Here is a 22430-nt window from a genome sequence, read left to right as displayed (position 1 = left end):
TGGCTTGTTTTTGTTGTGACAGAAGGAGGGCTGTTAAGTTGATTAGTAGTTCAGTATTCATAAAGCTACTCAGCTGAGATCGGACCAAACTTTGTTTTTAACTTGTGGCTGTTGTCTATACATCAACATCAGTGTCTGAAATACATTTAATATACCTTTAATTATCTATTCTTTCTGCCTTCCTGTTATAAATGGTATATATACCTTTATTTATTTATTCATTTAAATTAGTGGTGTTGTATTTTTTTACTTTATGTATTTTAAAGCCATATTTGGACATTTCGGAAAATACAGTGACTCATTTTCTTGCGAGAGTTGGAAGAAAAGACCGTGAGTTCTTCTGAAACGTAAAGGCGGAGCCAGGAGGCAGTTAGCCTAGTTCAGCATAAGAAGGGCGATTAAAAAGTTCCAAGACTGTCCCTGTTGCATGGTGATGGAGCACAGGACAGTCATGTGCATCGAGCTCGATCAACATCTGCACCTGTGTTACACATGGTTTTGCATGAGCATTTGCAATTTCAAGATGGCCTTGAAACTGGAGCGCACTTCAAATTTTGTGCCAAATTTTTGTGGAACAGAAAGAAGTTTAGGGAGCCCAAACCTGTAAGTAGGGCGGGCGGGGAGCTACATACTGTTTTGTTGCATGCGAGAAACTAGGCCAAAGGTTTTTCCTCGGAACGTCACAGCACAACTCGGGGTTGACAGTCTTCCTCCGGGGGACAAATGAAAAAAAACCACAAATGTCAAAGAAAACTCATCTGCTTGTGCTCCTGACCTGACGCAACTTTCTTGGGTCCTTTCTTCATTGCCGTAACTCCAAGAAATCACTGCTTCTATCCAAAACATGAACAAGTAATAACCGCCTCAGTCACATGTACACTTCTCTATGGACTCAACAAATAAGATGGATAATGGTGCTGAGTAAGCTCTGGAGGAGCGAGGAGGCAGAGTTGGTTTCCTTTATACAGCCAGGCCAGCTGTTGCCTCATCTTTACACTAAGCTAAGTTTAACTAAGAAGCTGTAGGATATAAGTTGATATAGCATGGACAGATATGAGAACGGTATCTTCCTATCTATCTCTGGTCTATGAAAACGTTGAAACTATTACAAGTATATAAAATGATTCTTTTAAATTGTCACAAATTAAGCTAACTGTGCAACTTAATTGAGGTTTAGACTTTTTGAAGGTCATGCTTTAAACTTTGGACTTTGCAACCTGTTATCCTTTTCTGTCAGTATTTGTGCTTAGCTAAGCTAATTGCCTCCTGGCTACAGACTAATACCTCGGGTTAATTAAGTAGGAGCAGCTTTTTACCAATCTGCATTGACCACTACATGGCTCCAAACTCTGACATTGTTGCCAGTGTTTGAACTACATTGAGAAACGCTTGACTTCGATGTGATCACACTTAGCTGCCCACACTGGTGGCTAATTGGTCCACCGTTCAGAGTGGCTGAGAAAACCCAAATGCAAACAGGGTTTCCAGACTGTCATCACAGTGAAGACTGAAACTGTGTTTTACAAAATGTTATACTACACCTTAAATGCCTGCAGTGTCTTATATAGGATTTGTGTATAACATGTGCTAAACTAACTACCTTTGCTTTTCTTTGCAGGGCTGTTGACCTGTCATTGATGGGATCTCACCAACCTCTGTTGCCTCATATTGCTTAACGCCTCTATGGAGCTCATCCAGGCCACCCAGGTTTCTTTGCTGCATCAGGGAGCCCCCACAGCAACCTGGAGCAACAACTCTGGCATCCCCTACTCCCATTTCCTGCTCCTCTCCACTCCCTCTGAACCGCTTCTCCCTATAAACCCAACCGATGGTTCTATTCTCTTTAACAGCACCTGTCAAAACTGCACGAAAAGTAAACCTGGATCCCTCCCTGGTTTGGCCGGAATCTTCATCCCTCTTATATACGGGATAGTGTGTGTTGTTGGCTTGGTGGGAAACACTCTGGTTATCCATGTTATTGTCAACTACACCAAGAATGAGTCAGTCACAAACATTTATATTCTCAATCTAGCCATTGCAGACGAGTTGTTTATGCTGGGTCTGCCCTTCCTGGCGGTGCAGAACGCTCTGCTTTCATGGCCCTTTGGCTCTCTAATGTGCCGTGTCGTCATGACAGTGGATGCCATCAACCAGTTTACCAGCATCTTCTGTCTGACTGTGATGTCAGTGGACCGATACTTGGCTGTGGTGCACCCCATTCGGTCCACCTGGTGGCGACGGCCCCGTGTGGCTAAGGCTATCAGTGCCACAGTTTGGGCAGGGTCCTTTGTAGTGGTGCTGCCGGTGGTTGTGTTTGCAGATGTGCTGAAAGATTATGGGAACTGCAGCATCGTGTGGCCTGAACCAGCAGAAGTGTGGAAGACTTCTTTCATTGTGTACACTTGCACTGTTGGCTTCTTCTGCCCATTGCTGGTCATCTGCTTGTGCTACCTGCTGATCGTAATCAAGGTACATTTACAGCGACACAGATATGATTAGTTGATTACTTTCCCCATTTCAAACAATGTAAAACTGAGTGTAAACACTACCCTCCCTGTTAATACTCATAGATAAATAATGTAACAAATGTATTGATGTTAGGAGGACCACTTTTAATTATGTACGAATTGTTTCTGAGAAATTGGGTTCTGTCCATAATTTTGTGGACTCAAAATACAACACTACTTATGGTCCTAGGCTGCTGTTGCTATGGAGAAGAGACCAATCAGAAGCACAATTGAGAGTGGTAGTGAATTCAAAACGTTTTACGTGAAATTTGTGAACAAAGCACGCTGCCATAATTAATCCAAATTTCTCCTTTTTTGTTTCCTGCCTCTTCCTTCCTGTTTCTGAAAGATATTTATAAAAAGTGAGATGTGCGCTATTGAAGTCCGCGGTGAAATTACAAATGCCCACGTACCAGTGGTCACAAAAACTAAGGTGCTGATGTTCGTCAAGCGACAAAATTTGGCATACTTACTTACAAAAGTTATTGCTTCCTCCTTCTCTATGCGCATCACTGTTCTGCTCTCCTTTCACAGGCAACAGGAGCTGTCTCAGAACTTTTTGATCTCCGTACCTCCCATTAGTTGAGAACATGCTCCTCGAAACTCAATTACAACAGCAAGTGCAGGTTTTGGAAATAAGTGCATTCTTCTCCTGTTGTCAATGTTCTGTTAACACTATTTCTGCAAACACATTGGTACACAATAATATCCTATATAATTAGACTGCTCTATGCTGATATTACAAATCATGCTGGAGGGTGCTGGTACCAAGGCAATATACCATGGCACACTGAATTATTGAAGTCAATTGCTGGCTGTTTTTATTTTTTTCAAAGCACTGAAAAATTACAAAACAATTTACAGCAAAGTGTTTCCGGGAGAATCCCCACAACAGGCGTTTAACAGATTCAGTTGAGCTAGAGGTTGCACCTACCTTTATATTGGGCTCGCAGCAAAATTCCCAGACAGGGATATTTCAGATTCTCAGCACAAACAAAGGCAAGATACTGAGAAAATTACTAGTTTAAGTGTGTTTAAAGATATTATAAAATCAGTTCTTACATTTCTTTTCTTTTGAAGGTCAGAAGTGTTGGAAAGCGGGCGCAGGCCACATCTTCAAGACGCAGGAAATCAGAACGTAAAGTCACCCGGATGGTGGTGATTGTTGTGGCGGTGTTCGTCCTCTGCTGGCTCCCATTCTACGTTCTCAACATCCTTAACCTCCTTGTGGTCCTGCCTGGAGACTTCAGAGGGCTCTACTTTTTTGTTGTTGTGCTTTCGTACGCAAACAGCTGTGCCAACCCCATACTGTACGGATTTCTGTCGGACAACTTCAAGAGAGGCTTCCGGAAAGCCCTGTGCCGCACTTCACGCAGAGTGAAGAACAACGACAGGGCGTGCACTGAGCTACAGCGACCCACCGAGGAGTGGGGCGGCATCGTGCTCCGACCGCAAAACAGCGAGAGCGTCAATGTGAAAATGAAAGACTGCGGTGAAAACGAAGAAGAGGAAACCAATGGGACCGAAGGGGCCATGCAGACGAGAGAAATGTGCAAAACGTCCCAAAATGGAAACCACAATGGGGTAAAAGAGGTTTCAAGGACACAAGTCGTGCACAGGGCCGAGCTGGGCCCAGGCTCTAATTCTGCTGAGTCAGTGTCCTCTACGGCCAGTAAAAGCAGAAACAGCGGGTCACAACCCGAAGAACTGCTGGACCAAAACTCTGTACTTGATATCAGCTATCTGTAACAAGATGTTGGCATGTTTTTAGTGGATTTGAGTACTAGCCATTTATGTGACTATACAATGCGAAAGTCTTTGAACTTGGCTATACCACTAATATGTAAAAATCTGTCAGTACCATTCAAGTGCTTTTGCCATTGTGTGAGTATAAAAAAATGTACTTTAACAAACCGTCAGAGCAGACATGGTGTTAACAATGTTGGATTGAAATGAATGGAAACCTGAAAGGTAGAACAAGAAAACTGAATTACCATTTCGTGATTGTATTTCCACCACCTAGTTTCCATCCATATTTGCTCAAACGCATATAATAGCTTAGGGAAGCTTTGAAGGACTCTTTATGTGTTCACATGTCAACAGTTGTAGTCATGACAGTTGACAATACTTCAAATATGTTTCTGCAAAGAAAATACAAATTCCTTGATCATGGATGCTCCGCACACATCTTCCACCCAACAACACGGAAGATATATAATCCTCATAATGTCAAAGTGGACACCCAAGATTAGTGTCACCAGTTTAGTATCCGAACAACTGCAAAATAAGATCCCCATGTCCCCTTCTGTTCCAGACGTATATCATCGTGTTCACGAGAAAGGTACGGTTGTGAGGTTCAAGTAACCTTTGTCCACAAAAATGCAATCAGTTAATCTTTGATTTCATGTGAATATTTATACCACATTTTAAGAAATTCCTTCAAAGCGTTCTTGAGATATCGCAATCAAAAGAAGAGGATAGACGGACAACCCCAAAAAAACAAAAAGCTATGGCTATCACCGGCACAGAGGCCTGAAAACACAATAGATGTTTTGGTTGTTTTAATTTCTCCGTCTTAATCTTGAGAATGTTCTGCTAGCTATGGTCCCTTTAAACTGACAGAACACTATCTTTTACACCACGGTCATCAGAGACTGGTGTCACCATGTACATCTGGGTGGTCCAGGGTGGCTTCAGCAACTTGAACACTTCTTGTGCCACACGCCTGAACATCCATACATGGAGCTGAACATGAACACAATTCAGTCACTATATTTCTTCAGAGCAGCTAAGTAATGACATTTCCTCATTTGAAGGTTAACTGACAACTTGCTTAAGCTCACCACCTGTGTTTGTTTATGTATGTCCTTGTCTGCCCCTCCTCGCATAGGTAGTGCATATTAAATGAAACATTCAGATGTAAAGGACAATATATATTTAAATCTTTTGACTTCACGTATAATTACTTCTGTTTGTGATGGATACAAGTACACATTTCCCTTTACTTCGCTTTTAATATACTGTGTGTGTTCGGTGTCCTTTTTTAGCAAAGATCTTTTCTTTAAAGGTCCCCTCCAGACATGTTTTAATGTGTATATAAATTACTAGACATTGAATAATAATTTGTGTCTGATTTTGACCTTTCCACAAGAAAAAACATTCAATTTTCTTGTACAAATCCTTAAATTATCTCGTATTATCTACATCCACTCTTTTTTTCAAAATTCCAGAATCAATGAATTTGCAAATGTATTTCATTTCAAAAGTTGAACTGCTGGACACAAGATGTCTCATACACTACGTCACTGTCGAGCCCATTCTCAGCACACGTCCACTGGAGCCATCAAGTTTCCACATCATACTTTTGAAAGTTTAACTGGAACAGATTTGGCTTGTGATGTCTCAAATCAAGCTTACTGGCGCGCCCCTTTAAGTCTCACTTATAGTTAGCAGAGGAACTTTGGACTGTCAACAAGTTAATGTGAAAAGAGCCTTCAAGTGGCAAACTCTGCACAGACACCATGCTGCACAGTGAAACTCAATAAAAACAGTATTGGAACAAGAAAAACAACATTTTGAGTGGAGGGGGACTTTAAAGGTGCACTACGTCATGCACAGCGACAACATATATTGACACAGTCAATATATAGAAACTGGATCAGTTATGATGGTTAAAATAGTAGATTTGTATTTTGTGGTGTATTGTGAACTCTATATTTCATGTCTTATAGATGTATGTCAAATCCCAGAGTGGTAGGTTAATACAAGGCCGACTTGCAACAGCATTGCTTTTTTTTCTCAGTATTAAGATGTTGTATTATGAGCCATGTTATCAGAGCTCAGGTGAAGCACTAAAGCCGAGTGTAATGTGGTGATAGTGGGCTGAATACATGTTTACAGATAATGTTGATAAGTAAATACGAGTAAAGTGAAACCTGGTGTTGTATGCAACCATGTGACTTAAACTGCTGCACAATGTACATGTATGCAATATGTATATGACCTGTAATGTATGTTACTGTTGTCACATTGTCATAACATGTTCACCAATAACTATTTAAAACCAATGGCGAACAGTCCTCTGCTTTATTTCTTAAAGTGACCTTCACTAACCAAATAAGAATTTTTAAGGTTTGAACAAGTGAAAGCTGAAGTAGTTTATTCTGCACCGTGTTAATTATGAACATGACAGACCAATGCTGCCCTCCAGAGGTCAACACATTAGAGGGAACACATTAGTTAAGTAAGGGGCTCAAAACATTGCTGCACCAAATTGTAATAGAAAATATTTCTTTATTAATTTGAAAAAAAGAAAACAAAATTCACACATTTAGCATTTAGGCTTTGTTTTACCTGATTTACCTTTCATGCAGTTAATAACAGATTTGAGCGTTAGTGTTCAGAGTGTGTTTAACCTGTTGAAGCACTGGATGTGTGTTTGAAAAGACATTTCACGTGAAATCGGATTCATTTTCACATCCATCCACCATGATTACTCCGGTACGATGTCTCCTATCCACTTGAGGTACGGCGGGTTGCCCTGGTCGATAGGCAAGCTGATGACTTCTGCTACCTCATAAGGATGGTTAGAGCTGAAGAGGACAATAACAGGGGTCAGTCAACCGAGTTCACAGACAGGCACGCAGAACATATGGACACCGGAGGGGTGCACTACGAAGCAAGTTCAACAACACCCAGACTTCCTCCGTCTGAGCTGGCTGGACGAAGCGGAAACTCGCAGTCGGAGATAGTCGGCACCACGAACGTGGTTATCAACGTTCTTTGTCAACCCAGCTCCTGACCAGTCACGGACATGGACAAGTGCACTGACAGCAGAGCGACATATTTTGCCAACAAGGAGCAAATTATAATAATTAAAAAAAATGAAGTTAAAAGTTAAACACATAACTGAGCAGAAAGCAGCACAGCTGCTGAATGCTGGAAGGATGTGCTGCTATAAAGTCTCTGACTGAATGAATGTATAGCTGAAGTTGAAAGGCTCAATAATATCACCTGACCATAACGTGCACGAGAAGATCTGACAATAATTAGATGTACTCTCGTGACGTGTATGAGGTTTCGGTCTCATCATTTCACCTGCAGCCCCGAAGGTGTCAAACAGACTGAAGAACAAACAAGAAATAAATGTAAAAACATAATTCAAAGCGGTAAGTAGGGTTACTATCAGATCTTATGTGCTTCAATCAGTCTCTGTTGTAGGATGATATCAGTAAAAAACACTATGAAATGAATCTATAGCTTATATACAAATCCCAGGGGACACCAAAGAGGTTTGTCTGTCTCTGCCCCCCCCCCCCCCCGTAGAGGACCATCTCACTCCGCTCACCGAGCCCCGCGGGATCTTCTACGACATGGTGGTGACATTTTTCCGAGAACTGATCGGTCAGTAGGTGGTACTTTTAGTAAGTTCTGATCTGATGTCTCGAACATAACCTGCTCCGGGCCAGGTCAGGGTCGCAGCATAAGTTACCACGGTGATCGGGCCAGGTTAGACGAGAGTGTCCTTCTGTCCACTGACAACCCTGGCTTTCGTCTCAGCATAGCCCGCTAACCCACTTATTTCGCTTCGTAGTACACAACTCTCTACATCAAGTCATACTCTTTAGCTGAGTCACGGCAGATAATGGAGCAGACGATCAACACTTAGGATGGAGAGCGAGGGGATTTTTGTGGTGAGATGAAATGTAAACTTACCGGACATATTCGGCAAGAGCAGGCACCTTGGAACTCCTTGTTTTAATCATCTGAATGAGGAGAGACGCTCGGTCAAAACGACTCACTTCATCAGACACTTGATGAGTCACATTCTGAGTCAAGAACCGGCTCACTCGTCTCTCAGAGATGGAGGCCACGAAAGAGCAAACCAATGTCGGTCACGGTTCAAATATACGGAACAGCTGTCTGACATGTCTGGTGAGGGAGGTTGGAGGCGCCGTTACGACACATTCTGTCAAAGGGAGCACCTTTGGAAACACCCTGCAATCTGTCCTAAATGATCAGAAAATGTGTCTCCGTTTGTCCTCGTCATTCCCAGTTTCTTTCATGTCACAATTATCAAGGCCGCTGAGCTCCAGGGAACCCTCGGCTTCAGAAATGCTTTTAGACTCTTGCTCTGATCTATGCTTCGCCACAGTTTTACTGTGGAGGTCTGCAGGGAAATGCTTGGACTTGATGGTTTGATGTTTGTCCAGACCCGCAGTGTGAATTGTGGGATCATGTATACAGAAGTGCGGGCCTTTATAAATGCCCCCCCCCCCCCCTTTCAGTTATAGTTATTATTCCAGCGAACAGGATGGACCCGACCACGGCTTGGACTTTCATATCGAAGGGTCCGAATACTTTTTTCAGTGAGAGAATGCAGCTTTTCGTTTTGAATACATGCAAACATTTCTAACAACTGCTTTTCACATTGTCAATTTGATTTATTGAGTGTAGACTGCAAGAGTAAAAGCCAAATCTATCCATTTCAATTTCAATTTAAATGCATAATGTCATCAAGTGTGGTCAGAGTGAAGCGGTGTGAATACTTTCTGCAGCAACTGTAGCTGTGCTGAAAGTAATCGCAGTTTTGGTCACAGATGGAGCTGTCGCAATTATAGTGTTTGAAACAATAACAGCAGTGACAGTATTTGCCTCTAAGTTGGATTTTATTGCATTTCTCTTGAAATTGGACAGAGTAACATTTTACCAGACGTAGCCAGCACTCACCAGAAGCACCTCGTTGTCCTCCTCGATCTTCCCCTGCCATTCGTATCTGAAGGAGCAAGACAGGTCGTCATTTCTACAGGACAAAAATCACGATTGATTTCACATCCTGGGATGTCCTGCCTGACAAGAACCCTTCATTTATAACGTGTCTATCAAAAAACACCCAGTTCACACTGAAAACGTTGACACAGACGACATGACGGTGAAAAGCAGCTGTTTCAAGACTTACATAGATTTGATTGCTGGGACAATGTTGACACAAGCAGCTAGCTTCTTTTCCACAATACCCCTGTGACACGGGAGAAAAGAATAAATGATAAACTGATTAGTGCATCCAACAAGACAGAAACAAATACATCATGCTGTTGACTGAAGGGCAGCAATGAAAAGCTAAGTTTGTCTTGCAAGGTGATGCAGTTTATTAGCTAAAATGATTTCCTGTGCGAATGTGACATCTTATTGTTGCCAGTGAGGGCGGAGACGTGAGGAATGGATTTTCAAAACAACGACTTTACATAATCATGTGAAAAGACGGAAACGTGTCAAGAACACAATTGAAATGTTGGCGACTGACTGACCTGGCCAAGTCTCGAGCAACCGTGTCATTAGGACAGGTGACGAAAGCGGCGGAGTGCGTGCCCGACGTGTACGTCTCGGTCGCCATGGAGAACGCCCTCAGTCCAACAGTCCTCAGCAGCTGGGACATAAACACACTCAGGAGCACGGTCTGCGAGGAGAAACCACGGAAGGAGAACATTGAGAAACCATCCCACGTGAAATTCAAGCGTCGCGTCCGCGGCGTCTGCACACTCACCGTGAGCAAAGCTTTGAAGGATCCACCGTGGACAGTCGCTGCACCGGGAAGTCCAATGCACATCGCCTAAGTGGGAAAAACAGACAAGGAGTGGTCAGCAAACTGAAACACACACACACACACACACACACACACACACACACACACACACACACACACACACACACACACACACACACACACACACTCAATGCTGCAAAGCTCTGTGTTAAAACAGTTCTTTGCACCTAAAGCAGATGTTTCTCTTTTCAGATTATGACAGCTGCTCTCCGTGGTCATAAATATCTCCACGTCGGTGACTCAAATATTTATGTTGCCGATTTCTTCAACTTCACTACATTTGCGTATTTGGATCAGCATGCGTGTTGCGTTTACACCCGGTTTAACAATAACCTGCCTGGAGATAGAGGACACGGGACTGTCAGATCATATCATAAGTGGGACTTATGCAAGTTATTATTACTGTCCAGCTCTACTTTTCAGTTACTTGCTTCCTCACTGATGAGAAAGCAGCTTTGTGAGCTTTTCAATAATGATTCCCTTTCATTGAGATCATTTTAATAAGGTCTGCTTGTCTACTTGAAAATGACTTTGGCAACTACAAAGGTCAGCTGTAAGTTTCAGAGAAAGACAGCAGCTTTGGAGACATGAAACATCCATAGTTGTAAAAAAAAAAAAAAAAGAATGACGGAGCAAAGATGGAACAAATCACATCTGCAAGTCCTCCATGTGTCTGTAAAGGACTTCTGAGTCCGATATAATAACACGCTCACAACCGCGGGACGTTTTTTATTCCTCAGGATGTATTTCTGCCCACGAACACGAGATAGATATTGGAGGTGGCAGACAGATTTACAGTTGAATGCAGCCCATCCCAACGCCTCAGCTGTTGCTGCTGCTGACTGATAAAGCTTTTGATCTCAGTTCAGTGACAACGTGAAGTCAATAAGAGCCTTTATTTCCACAAGTGTCACCTGCCCTGATGTCCATCAACCACTGATGTCCTCTAACCACTGATGTCCATCAACCACTGATGTCCTCTAACCACTGATGTCCTTTAACCCTGCCACATCACACGCGAGTGTCCTTCAGCACCACATATCGGAAAACCATGCAAGACAATAGAGTACAAAATAAAACCAGGTATAATAATAAGTTATATTCATGTTTGCTGCCAGTCACGTGTTTTAAACTGTATTCTGTGTTTGTTATATTTGACCTCACGTTTACTTTCATACATCAGGTCAGTCGTGTTGGACACTTTTGATTCCGTGAAGTGTTTCAGAAAGGTGTTTGTTGTTTGTTGTTTGCAGGACAGTTTTTTTTTCCTGCAGTTGAGCTGTTTAACTCGTAGCTATAGCATGGGAGCGCTAACAGTGACGTCAGCTGTTTGTTGGTCGCAGGCAAAACCGCCGACGACTTCATGAAAGAGCGACACGGACTGACTTAACACGTCCGCTCACGTGTTTGGTAGAAGCTTTGACAGCTGCAGCAGGTGATATGTTCCTACTTTACCTTCTGACAGCTGCTTGCTTCAGCCTCTGCCCAGCGAGCGACACCCTCTGCCGTAAACTGTGACGGCTGGATGTTTGGGCAACTGTCGTAAATCAACGCTGAGCTCTCAGCGTTTAAAAACGGTCTGCAGCAAAAACCCGCGTGTGTTTGATGACCCCGGTGTTTCAGCGGGTGTCAATAACGCTCCCTGTGAATTATAAAGAAACATAAAGCACAAGGGAATAGTCAACTTGATGTACAACTGTGCAGCCTTGAGTCTACTGTATAAGTGCATGAACAATACTTGTTACTAATTGTTTTTAATGCCAGTCAGAGTATAAATGTGAACAATATAAACTGCACGGCCACGCCAACTTTACTTTGCTTTAATGGCAGTTTATTCTTAGTTAATTGCAGTTTATTGGCTGATATTGTAAAGTCTTGCTGTAAGGATTTTAATGTGTTAAAGTGCCATGACATAACCTGTGATGTGATTTGGCGCTATATAAATAAAATTGAATTGAATTGATATTTTTGCTGAGATAATCATCCCCTGATCAACTGGAGGGCGGCAAATCGTAAACCAATGGAAGACCTGGCTGGGTTCACGTTACAGCTTTCGTGAGAAACTTCAGTTTAAAGAAAGTTTACTGCGTAATGGCTGAATATCCACTGGACAACAGAAATGCTCACAGGAAATGTCCACAGGGACGGATACATATGGGCATAAAACGACTTAGCAATAAGCTCTTTTAAACAAATAAGCTTTTGCACCTCAACAAAACAAAACGGAACAAAAAGAACATTGCTTTAACTGGACCAGACAAACGGTTACTATATAGTCTAATTAGGACTTTGCAAAAAAAAAAAAAAAGGTCAGTCCTGGAATTACTGCAGAGGGTCCTCTTTAACAATAGTTTCACACAGGATAGTGTTCAATTCACAGCCAATGCAATTTATTTGTTTTAACTCGACACACACACAAGTATTGCGCACGCACCTGTCTATGCACAAACAAAAAACATACTTCAGATTATTGATTTTTTTTTTTTAAATAGCCTATTTTTACACTACATGTGACTTTTATTAACGACAGGGTTCATTTAATCGGAAACATATATTTTTTTTTTAAATTCAGCCAAACCACTGCTTTAACTATTAGGTTTTTTCTGCAAGACCTGGGAAGGTCACGAGGCCCAAAGCAGAATGAGATTGATAATAAGAACTCGATGTTGATCCTATCTGATGCACGTAATGAGGACTCACAACATGAACACTTTAGAGTTTTTTGACCATGCAGTGGCAGTGGACAACCATGTGATGGCAGCTTTTATACAGTAGGGAAGACAAGGATATTCTTTACAATTAGTTCTGTAGTTCTAACACACACACACACACACACACACACACACACACACACACACACACACACACACACACACACACACACAATAAATCAGTTCCTGTCAACAGGGTGCCAGCTATGTCTTTGATTGTGCACACAAATGATATTTGTCCGATGCGTGTGTGTGTGTGTGTGTGTGTGTGTGTGTGTGTGTGTGTGTGTGTGTGTGTGTGTGTGTGTGTGTGTGTTTGTGTGTGATTTCAGCGCACAAGACAGAAAGCCACTCTGTTTGATAATATCCACCACCTCCCTCACACTCTCCTGTCTTCGCCCTCATCCTTGATTAAGGAATGAGACGAGAGAATGTCATACATACTAATGTCCACACACACACACACACACACACACACACACACACACACACACACACACACACACACACACTTGTACACGTACACTCATGACAAGACACGTTGAGCTGTAGCTGATGTGAGAGCTCTACCGCGCGGACACGCATAAAGACGAAGCGAGAAGCATTAGAAGAGCTTGTCAAGCTTTTGCAAGAGCAATGAGGAGCGATGGGAGGAGAAGGGATATGTTAGTGGTGGTTGTGGGAGGGGAGGGGGGGCTTGTTCCCATGGAAACTGTGCAGTCAGCACATCTGTACGTGTTATGCGCTGTCTTCTCTCATTGGCATCCTGCGGCCTCTCCCCACCACAGCTGGACATGACAGCATGTGCTCACATGCACAAGTCACACACACATACAAATACATACAACTGTGTGCCTTGACCCCATTGCCATGGTGACAATAGAGCCCTCAACCCATGGGATGTTATCTTAGAATATGAGACAATGCATATGTGTGTGTGTGTGTGTGTGTGTGTGTGTGTGTGTGTGTGTGTGTGTGTGTGTGTGTGTGTGTGTGTGTGAGGGAGAGAGAGAGAGAGAGAGAGAGAGAGTAGATCAGACATACACACAAGTTGCTACCAGCACTGAGCAACTGTTTTACCCTCTCTGTGTTTCTTCACCTGTTTCTTTATCTTCTTCACTTCACTTCTTTTTTTTTTCTTTTTTTTTTGCTCCTGTCTTTCTCCGTCTCTCCCTCTGTTTCTCGCCCCCTCTCCCTGGAAGCATGAGGAGAATCAATATGTTTTCAATTTGCAGCAGAGCCTTCCTCCTCTGCATTTTAATCAGTCTCCACTGGCCCTTTAACTTCCAGTGAGAGAGAGAGAGAGAGAGAGAGAGAGAGAGAGAGAGAGAGAGAGAGAGAGAGAGAGAGAGAGAGAGAGAGAGAGAAGTGGGTAAAGGCGGACTTCAGCCGAAAGACTTTTCAATATGGAGCTAAGATGTCAACTTCAGATTCAGTGGAGCTTGTCCTGAAGAACATTTCTTTGCCGTTTCACTACAGGCCATTTGAGGCGAACTCCTATGAGAAGAAGTCCTGACGTCATATCAGGCCTATTCACTGTTCCACTAGAACTCAGTGTCGTCTCTCATTGGAGGTTCTTTTCTGTACTCTTTCTGAAAAGTGAAATGTGTCTCTCTGCTGGTTAGCCCTCATTTTCCAACAGCACACTCACGTGGAAAATGTGAAAGAATCACATTTTTACATTTTTAAATGTTCTTCGGACAACCTAATATGGGTTTATGAATGCAGAATTGGCCGTGTGAGGGTTAAAGAAACACTGTACATTGATAGTGTTTCACTGCATCCATAATAGATGGTTTTAAACACCGGCAACAGAATTTACCTTGCATGAGGAGGTATCTGTGATTGTTCATCTTTGTTTTGCTCTACACTATCTGAATGGGCCCAGACAGAATTGTACCACTCATAAGCAGGCTGATGCCCAAGAATGAAGAATAATTGCTGCTTATACAGAACCTTATAATAACGGTAACTCCACACGGGGACCCACTGTGACATCATCCATTGGTTTGTGAACCGTCGCTTTAAATCCCTGAGTCTATTTTGACCGTCTCCATCTTGGTTCTTCTGAAGTCAAAAGTGACCACATTTGGACGAGCTGTGGAGGAGTGAAGGATCACGAGGACACTATGCACGGCCACCTGTAGAGGTAACCTGACTGCTCCTCAGGCATGTCAATCAAACCCGGCAATCATCCCTCTCTTTAAGGCCTAATATCTAAGTAATGATGGATTTCTTTTCAGAGAGACAACCCGGACACTGATCAGAAGGAGAGTATTTACTGCAGCTAATGACAGCAAGTTGCTGATTTTTGAAAGAGGTCTACGGTGCAGAGTTTATTTTTGTTGCCAGCACCCAGTGGTCCTCGGTGGTATTGCACTTTAAGGTATTAGCTTCACATCAAGAAGATTAAAACACTATGTTACAGCTGGCACAAGAAATGTTTTCTGTGTGCATTACTATATTGTATATTCCTACATGTTGTAGTGTTATTTTAGATCCCAATGCTTTCAGTTGTCTATTCATGTATTTCTATATGTTGAAGTTGGTGGGTGCAATGACATGTCCTCTAATTGGACATTTTCTCTTTTGTACATTCAGTCTTTATAGACTCCTGTTGCTATCTAATGCCGTAACAAATAGATGTCTCCACAGGGAGTAGTCATTATCACATTTTCCTCCCGTGCTTGTATAATAAAGGCTCCTGGATTCATTAGGAAATATCATGTCTGAATCACTTTTCATGAAACAGATAATCTGGTTCTTTCATTAACACAGTGGGGAAAGTCCATAATTTGTCCACCATAGGGATATCAGACATAGAATGTCAACAACCATGAAGCTGGTTACAATGCAAACTTTGACTCAATGTCAACTAATCAGAGTGGATGTTTGTTGCAGACATGAGGGTTTGAACTCAAGCCCTCTGATCAGAGGAAACTGTACACTTACTGACGGCGTGCACTGACTTTTTCCCAGGAGTACACAACAAATACCGAATGAATGCTGCCACGTGGTGTTAATTTGGAAGCAAGGAACACAAATACAAAGACATTTTAAAAAGTAAAACACATTGGGCCTGATTTACTAAACGCTTGCATGTGTAAAATCACGTGCAAACTCCACACCCCCCGCAAAAACATATCCTAGCAGATTTACTAACAACGTGCAGTGAGGATTGCGTCTTTCAAATGCGCAATTTAACGCACGTTGTCCATTTTGCATGTTTGCCCTCATGCATATGTAATATTGGGCGTTTCGGCTTGAAGTTGCAAAATACTGTGAGGGGAAATGCAAATAGAACAATTTAGCACCCGCAACAATATTTACTAAACATGAAAGTAGAAATAGGAGAAGTGATTGTGTGTATTTTAGTACGACTGAAAGGAACGTATTAATCAGATGTACATCAGGAGAGACGGATGACCTTATTGTGGTGAGAAGAAGACGCAGAGAAACCAAAGAATACGTAGAGAACGAGGTTTTACATCCGTGGAAACATTTTTGGAGATGACAGACGCAGAAATTATTAAAACATTATAGTCTCTCCAGAAATGACATTTCTGAGTTATTGAATGAACTGAATGATGATTTACAGCCGATAACAAGGAGGAGCCATGAAATACCAGCAATTAAAAAACGTCTTACGACTCAGCATTGTCCTGCCTCTGGGTCGTTCCAGCGTATCGCTGCTTGGATATCCTGCCCAGTCCTGTTATTCAAGGTGAGCTGTCACAGGTCCTGAATGTGTCCCGCAGAATTCACAGGTAGCTTCATAAGGTTCACGAGCACTCGTGAGACACTGAATGAAACTAATTCACCAGCTCATCACAGAAACATCTGGATCTGCTGATCGGTGTTTGTTTGAGCATCTCATCCACCGTCCCTCCTCTTTTATATGCCGACGTTTTATTATCAAGCCTTTTTTTCGCCTTTTTATTTTTCCCACAATATTGACTTTCTTGTTAATAATCTTCTATATATCGTTTTGTTCTTGTTATATTAACATGTCTTAATTTCTATGGGCTTACATTTCCTTTTCCTTTTGCGGTCGCTCTGTTTTCTATTGCTGGAATCACTTTAACACACGTAAACCCCTCATTTAAATACAGCAATTTGCACCTGATTTCAATGACGCAATTACTGTTAGTAAATCACCTGCAAAACGAGTGCAAAAAAAATGTGCAAACTTTTGGAAGGAACACGCAATTTAGTACCCTTTATTTGAGCTCTTAGTAAATCAGGCCCATTTAGTATAAAGACTGAACCATCGGCAACTTGCAAGGAGAATCCAAAAGCTATGTCTCTTTGACAGTATAGGGTCAGAGGGCGGCACTATCTCACTGAATGTCCAAAACAGAAATGGTTCATACCTTTGTGCAAAATAAACGTGCCCACTGAATGCCATACCAGTCTGCCCTTTAGATTTTTGAGATTTTTGAGTCGAAGTGGACATTTTGGTCTGGTAGAGGTGTTGAAAAGAAGGTCAGGTGGTCGCCAAAATTATCAAGATTCATCTTCAGGGGACCAAATTTAACTTAACAAATTTAATGTTAGTTTAGCTGGTAGTTTTTGTAACAATTTGTCATGAACCCAGAGACAAAATGAAATATGATTTGCTGTTATAAGATTCATCATCCACCATGAAATGCTCAACTTTGGCCAAGTGTATTGGCTGTACGTTTCATTTGTTGCTTATCTCTGCAGAGTTTTATAATGAGACGAGCATCGAGTTCCATCTTTCATCTCTTGGATAAATCAGGTTAACAAAGATTTTATCCCATGCAAAAATACTGGATCCGTGTTTAGTTTGGAACACTAAATCCAAATATGTTTTGAGAATTTCTCTATCATCCGTGGTTTGCCTTTTTGTTCCAAGATACTCACTTAGAATAGCGATGACAAAGACAGTGGAGCTGGTGTGTGCAGACTGATGAAAACTAAAGGAGGATGTTCCTGAGCCCAAAGACACTAAAGGCAAAAGTCATACACTAACCTTGTAGATATTTTCAGAGTAACAACGGCCTTATTTATTAGGAAGTAATTGGGTAAGTAGGTTAGAATTGTGTTGCCCAGAGTAGTAGTCATCCTGTGGGTTTATGTTGTGGAGATGAGTGTATTATAATTTGTTTTAACTCCGGTATTTTTGATTGTACTAAATATTACAAAACTCATGACTCACGAGCTTCAAGAGGTCAGTAAGAAGTGAAAATCAGATCACCTACAAAATATCTCTTTGTTGCAGTTGGGAACAAATCACGGTGCTCTTCTTTGCCATCATCTTCATCCATGCTGATGAACTGATTTAAAATGGAATGCATCAGGTATCTACTCAGTGTGATTCAGCAGCACACACACTTCAGAATCCTGAAGATTGTTTGATTTCTCTACTCACTGTAGATGTTTGTACTTTTGACTTGAACCGTAGAAGATATTTTCTCCCACAGTTGCTGATCGTTTGTACTGATGTGTCAGTTCTCACAGTTTTGTGCCTTGGAAGCACTCCAGCTGCTGGTCACATGACATGTCCATGCAGAAAAGGAATTGAAAAGGAATTTTCTGGAACCCAAAATAACTCCCTATGCAACTCTGAAGCACATGAACAGACATTGTTTTCATGACAGATGGTGCAAGCATCAATGTGCAGTAACTGTAATCAAAGTAGGGGAAAATAAAGACAACAGGTGACAGCAGATAAGAAGGTTATCTGTGTATGTTGGTGACAAGTGTGTTACCTCAGCATCATCAAGACTTTGGGTACCAGCCAGCATAAAACATTAAAAGAGTGCCAAGAATACACGGACAGATAGAAAACCCAAACAGGAAGTCAGAATTCAGTTTAAACAAAATTGTGGCGATCAAATGGAAAATGGAAAAAGGGAAGAGTGAAAAAGAGAAAAATAAATCTTAATCGGGCTCCCGTCTTTCTCTCTCGCTGTTCTCCTCTGCCCCCATTAACACTGACTTGTGAAGAGGGAGGATCACCCTGGGACCTCCCTCCTTCACCCAGGAGATGAGAGGAGAGAGAAGTTCACCTTAGTAACAGCAGGGTCTGCGAGGCAATACCTTGGAGGACTGAAAATCCACAGCAATTAGCCCATCTCTCCCTTTTCCCTTCATCACACTCAGTCCTGCATTTATGTGCTTATTTAAATAGCACCCATGGCTTAAGGATGGAGGCATACATGTTGTCTGGTGATTAGCTTTTGACCCACAGTCCTGACCTTGAATGTGAGGCTTTTTATAGGTGATGAGTCACTCATCATCTGTAAAAATGCTGATTACGTTACGCAGCACTCCAGTTTAATTGTTAATTCATGCATGAACATGTCAGGCATAAATAAACAAGCATGCAGTTTCCACACACTGAAAAAGGAACTCATGATTTCTTTATTTTTGCTTTTGAGGATTCAGGAACCTCCAACAAATATAGGCCTGAGTGCAACCCCAGGATTTGTACGAGTGTTTGACCCCGACTCCGACATCTGTTTAGTTAGAAAACACTAAAGGAAATTAAAAAAGTGCACTTTATACATTGATAGTTTCACAGATAATTGGGTCAGTTTTATGTGTGTGTGATGAGGGTGAAACTGTTTTACAGTTTTTACAGTATTTACAACTGAACTGATTCATTCTGAATACATGATCAAAGCCGTTGCCTGGCAATTTAGGTTCTTTGAAAAGAGAATGCTTTTCTTCTGCTTTCGTTTATGCGAGTACTGTGAGCATGTTGCTGTTTACCCCTCTGGTAACAGCTTTTGATAACAGAAGAAATGGATTGTGACCGGGTCAGGTTAATGTGAGGAGCCAACTGGAATAAAGGAGGAGGATGAGAATAAAACTGTAGCTTGTAAAGTGTAATATTTCCAATACAATAACACTTTCAGCAGATTCCACATAAACTCTGACCCATTTTGATTCAGACATCTCAATGATGCTCTAAATTGTGTTAAGAGTAATTATAGTAATGTCTGAATATGAAAGTGGACATGGGTTATTTAAATGATTCCACTTTAAATGTTTCCACCGTAAATGAGAAAAAAGTGTGAAAAAAAGGAAGTGGAACAAAAACCTTGAATTTCATTTTATGCATTTTTTCCTCCAAAAGTCCAGTTTGAGAAGAAAAACTTTCAAGAAGAGAGGTCAAATAAAAAAAAGGAGAGAAAGAACAGATGGACAAACAGATGCAGCTATATCCATTCGGAGAGGCTTTTCGGTGTCTGTTTTTTCCTCTTCACTACAGCACGAAGCCCTTTACATCAGCCCTGGCAAGAAGTTTCTCATTGTTCTCCCACTGAAAACAATGAATAACCAGTTTGTCCTCTATGGAGTACTGCCACAATGTGAGCGTGCTCTTAGAAATATATTAAAAGCTGTGCACTTTCACGTCTTTCCCCCTCTCTTGTATGCCTCTCTTCCTCCCCGCACATTGCTAATTCACCAGCCCACCACCTCTCTCTGTCTGGCTGTGACTTTGCTGGTGGCGGTGGAGCAGAACAGAGGAGGAACTTTCGAAGTAGGCCAGGTTGCAGCAGGTAACGCAGAGTCATTCATGCAAACTGGAAGCTCGCGATGAGAGCGAGAGGAACAGGACACCCTGGCTTACCCTCAGGCAACAATGGGGGGCAAAGGGAGAGGAAGAAGGAAGAAAAAGAGGAGGTAGATGAGAAGATAGAAGAAGTGTTCGGGGATGTAACAAAAAGAAATAAATGAATTGTGTGTTCAAAGGATAAAAGAGAGATGAAAAGCGAGAAAAGAAAGAAGCTGCATTAGCCTTAATTAGACATGTACAGATAGGACTTCTGTATCTGCATGTGTCTGCAAGATCTGTTGGGTGTAAAATACTTAAATATTACCATAAATTACAATAACACTTTAAAATGAAATGTAGTCCACATGCTTGTGCACCCACCTCTCACACATTCATACACAGATGAGCCAAAAACAAAACCGTTTACACCAGCATGATTTCCTTCAGTTGAATGGAACTGCTGTGATCGATGCAAAAGTAATCTCTCGTGGATCTCTGATAAATTTTGGCGCACTAATTTAGCCTAGGTTCAGGTCCCGGGCTGATCTTTAAACGGGTGGACACAATATACTGTTTTAATTGTCTATTTGAGAGCAGCAAAGCAATCTGGAAACAACATTCACATATTATCACCCAACCCAATATCGTGGGGAAACGTGAGATAGCCACACTTTGGCCTGTCTCGGCGTGAAAGTTATATGTATATAAATGTCACATGTCGAAGGATTATGTGACCAAGGTCCACAACAGAGGGATTGCGACCAAGTACAAAGAATATTTTTTGGCAGTATTAGTACGTTGTAGGGTCGGCTTGGTGGCATTATTCACAGTTTGCCGTGTGGTATGATGGGGTTTGAATGCAGGACGTTGCTGTTTCCTGAGTTGTAGTTTGTTTTCCAACCCCAACCACGTTGTTTGTCACTAACCCCAAAAATGTGTTTTTTGCGATAAGTTTAATTTTCTCGTAAATCACATGCCTCGATGCATGCAGTAGGTTTTTATTTTCATCCACTACAGGAAAACTTGTAACTTTCACGCCTAGACAGGCCAAAGCATGGCTATCTCATGTTTTGCTGTCGTGGACAGGCGTGTCTATTTCACGCTTTGCCGTGATACCGGATTGCATCACCCAGGGGGAAAAAAAAAATCTGTCTTTTTAGCTGCTACATGTTCCCAGTCCTCTTTATTATTAGGTTTCTTTGACTGTGGGTGGGGTGGGGGGGGAGGGGGGGGAGGGGGATCTTGTGGGTTTCCATTAGTGACCCACAGTACAGGAGGTGATTAGGATAGGAGCTACCGGGTGAAGGGGCAAGTACTACTAAATGCAAGGGCCATTATTGATTATGTAAGGAGGATGTTGCCAGTGTTGAAGGTGATGCATCTGCTTATCAATAGAGGCAGAACAGCCAGTGGGGTTTACTGTGGCCCAGGAGGAAAAGGTCTCAGAGTTTGGATGGCAAGGTGTTGGTTTGTACTTGTTATTCTGGTTCTTTTCAATTCCGTGTCTCAACACATATTCCTGTTTAAGACATCAAACAGTCTTCTGAGGCTCCTTCCAGAAGTGTTCATCTGTATATTTTCTGCAAATTGACTGTAAATATTCAGGACCTGAATGAGGACTGGGATGGAAAATGTCCACCACGCATCACCTTCCACCTTCTAAACAGTGGATGTGGAAAATAAGTTGATGAGTTGTTTATGCAGAAAAGTAGGAAATCAAGTGAGCTAAAATGAGATTTAACTCGCTTCTGATCGTGTGCATAAAATGACTTGATTTGATTTAAATTCTGATTTCAGTGGTAGGCATTGATGAAAACTGTGAGGCCGAATCAAATCCAGCTGTGGACCGTAAAACCAAAACAATTAGCTAAAAGGCAGTAAAACATTTCTTAAAACAGAGCAAAACATCAGATTTAGGTGATTATTCTCTGTGCGCTCCTCAATAACAATGACTTGATCCACTGTATAACAACACTGATTAGTGTGACTTTAAACTATAGACTACTTTTCTGGGAAGATGTACAGAATTACAACGTAAAAGCACTGCGATGTGGTTCACAATCAGTCATGCAGCCATG

General features: G+C 41.9%; 2 protein-coding genes across 2 annotated transcripts; one reads left to right on the top strand and one right to left on the bottom strand.

The window, feature by feature from the left end:
* The first annotated feature begins 1683 nt into the window (after positions 1-1683).
* Positions 1684-4529, top strand: LOC138208915 (somatostatin receptor type 5). Its single transcript, XM_069167145.1, has 2 exons — positions 1684-2469; positions 3588-4529. Exons 1-2 carry the CDS (start codon positions 1684-1686, stop codon positions 4254-4256), a joined length of 1455 nt encoding a protein of 484 aa, XP_069023246.1. The 3' UTR covers positions 4257-4529.
* A 2251-nt stretch (positions 4530-6780) lies between these two features.
* Positions 6781-11628, bottom strand: LOC138208893 (protein CutA homolog). Its single transcript, XM_069167104.1, has 7 exons — positions 11566-11628; positions 10051-10116; positions 9815-9963; positions 9466-9525; positions 9237-9282; positions 8223-8272; positions 6781-7099 (listed from the first exon to the last, which is right to left on the bottom strand). Exons 2-7 carry the CDS (start codon positions 10111-10113, stop codon positions 7000-7002), a joined length of 468 nt encoding a protein of 155 aa, XP_069023205.1. The 5' UTR covers positions 10114-10116; positions 11566-11628; the 3' UTR covers positions 6781-6999.
* Between the last annotated feature and the right edge of the window lie 10802 nt (positions 11629-22430).

This window comes from Embiotoca jacksoni, unplaced genomic scaffold (genome assembly GCF_022577435.1).
Source record: "Embiotoca jacksoni isolate LCO1_2020_lvr unplaced genomic scaffold, fEmbJac1.0.p SCAF_4, whole genome shotgun sequence".
Lineage (NCBI taxonomy): Eukaryota > Metazoa > Chordata > Actinopteri > Embiotocidae > Embiotoca > Embiotoca jacksoni.
Note: the sequence above shows the minus strand (reverse complement) of the source record. Positions and strands in the feature narration are given on the sequence as shown.

Excerpts from the sequence above, each read along its gene's own strand:
- LOC138208915 (XM_069167145.1), top strand. The coding sequence starts at position 1,684 with ATGGAGCTCATCCAGGCCACCCAGGTTTCTTTGCTGCATCAGGGAGCC. Across the intron at positions 2,470-3,587 it reads ACCTGCTGATCGTAATCAAG|GTCAGAAGTGTTGGAAAGCG; the intron begins GTACATTTACAG and ends TTTCTTTTGAAG.
- LOC138208893 (XM_069167104.1), bottom strand. The coding sequence starts at position 10,113 with ATGTGCATTGGACTTCCCGGTGCAGCGACTGTCCACGGTGGATCCTTC. Across the intron at positions 9,526-9,814 it reads GTTGCTCGAGACTTGGCCAG|GGGTATTGTGGAAAAGAAGC; the intron begins GTCAGTCAGTCG and ends CCCGTGTCACAG. Across the intron at positions 8,273-9,236 it reads AGGACAACGAGGTGCTTCTG|ATGATTAAAACAAGGAGTTC; the intron begins GTGAGTGCTGGC and ends CTCCTCATTCAG.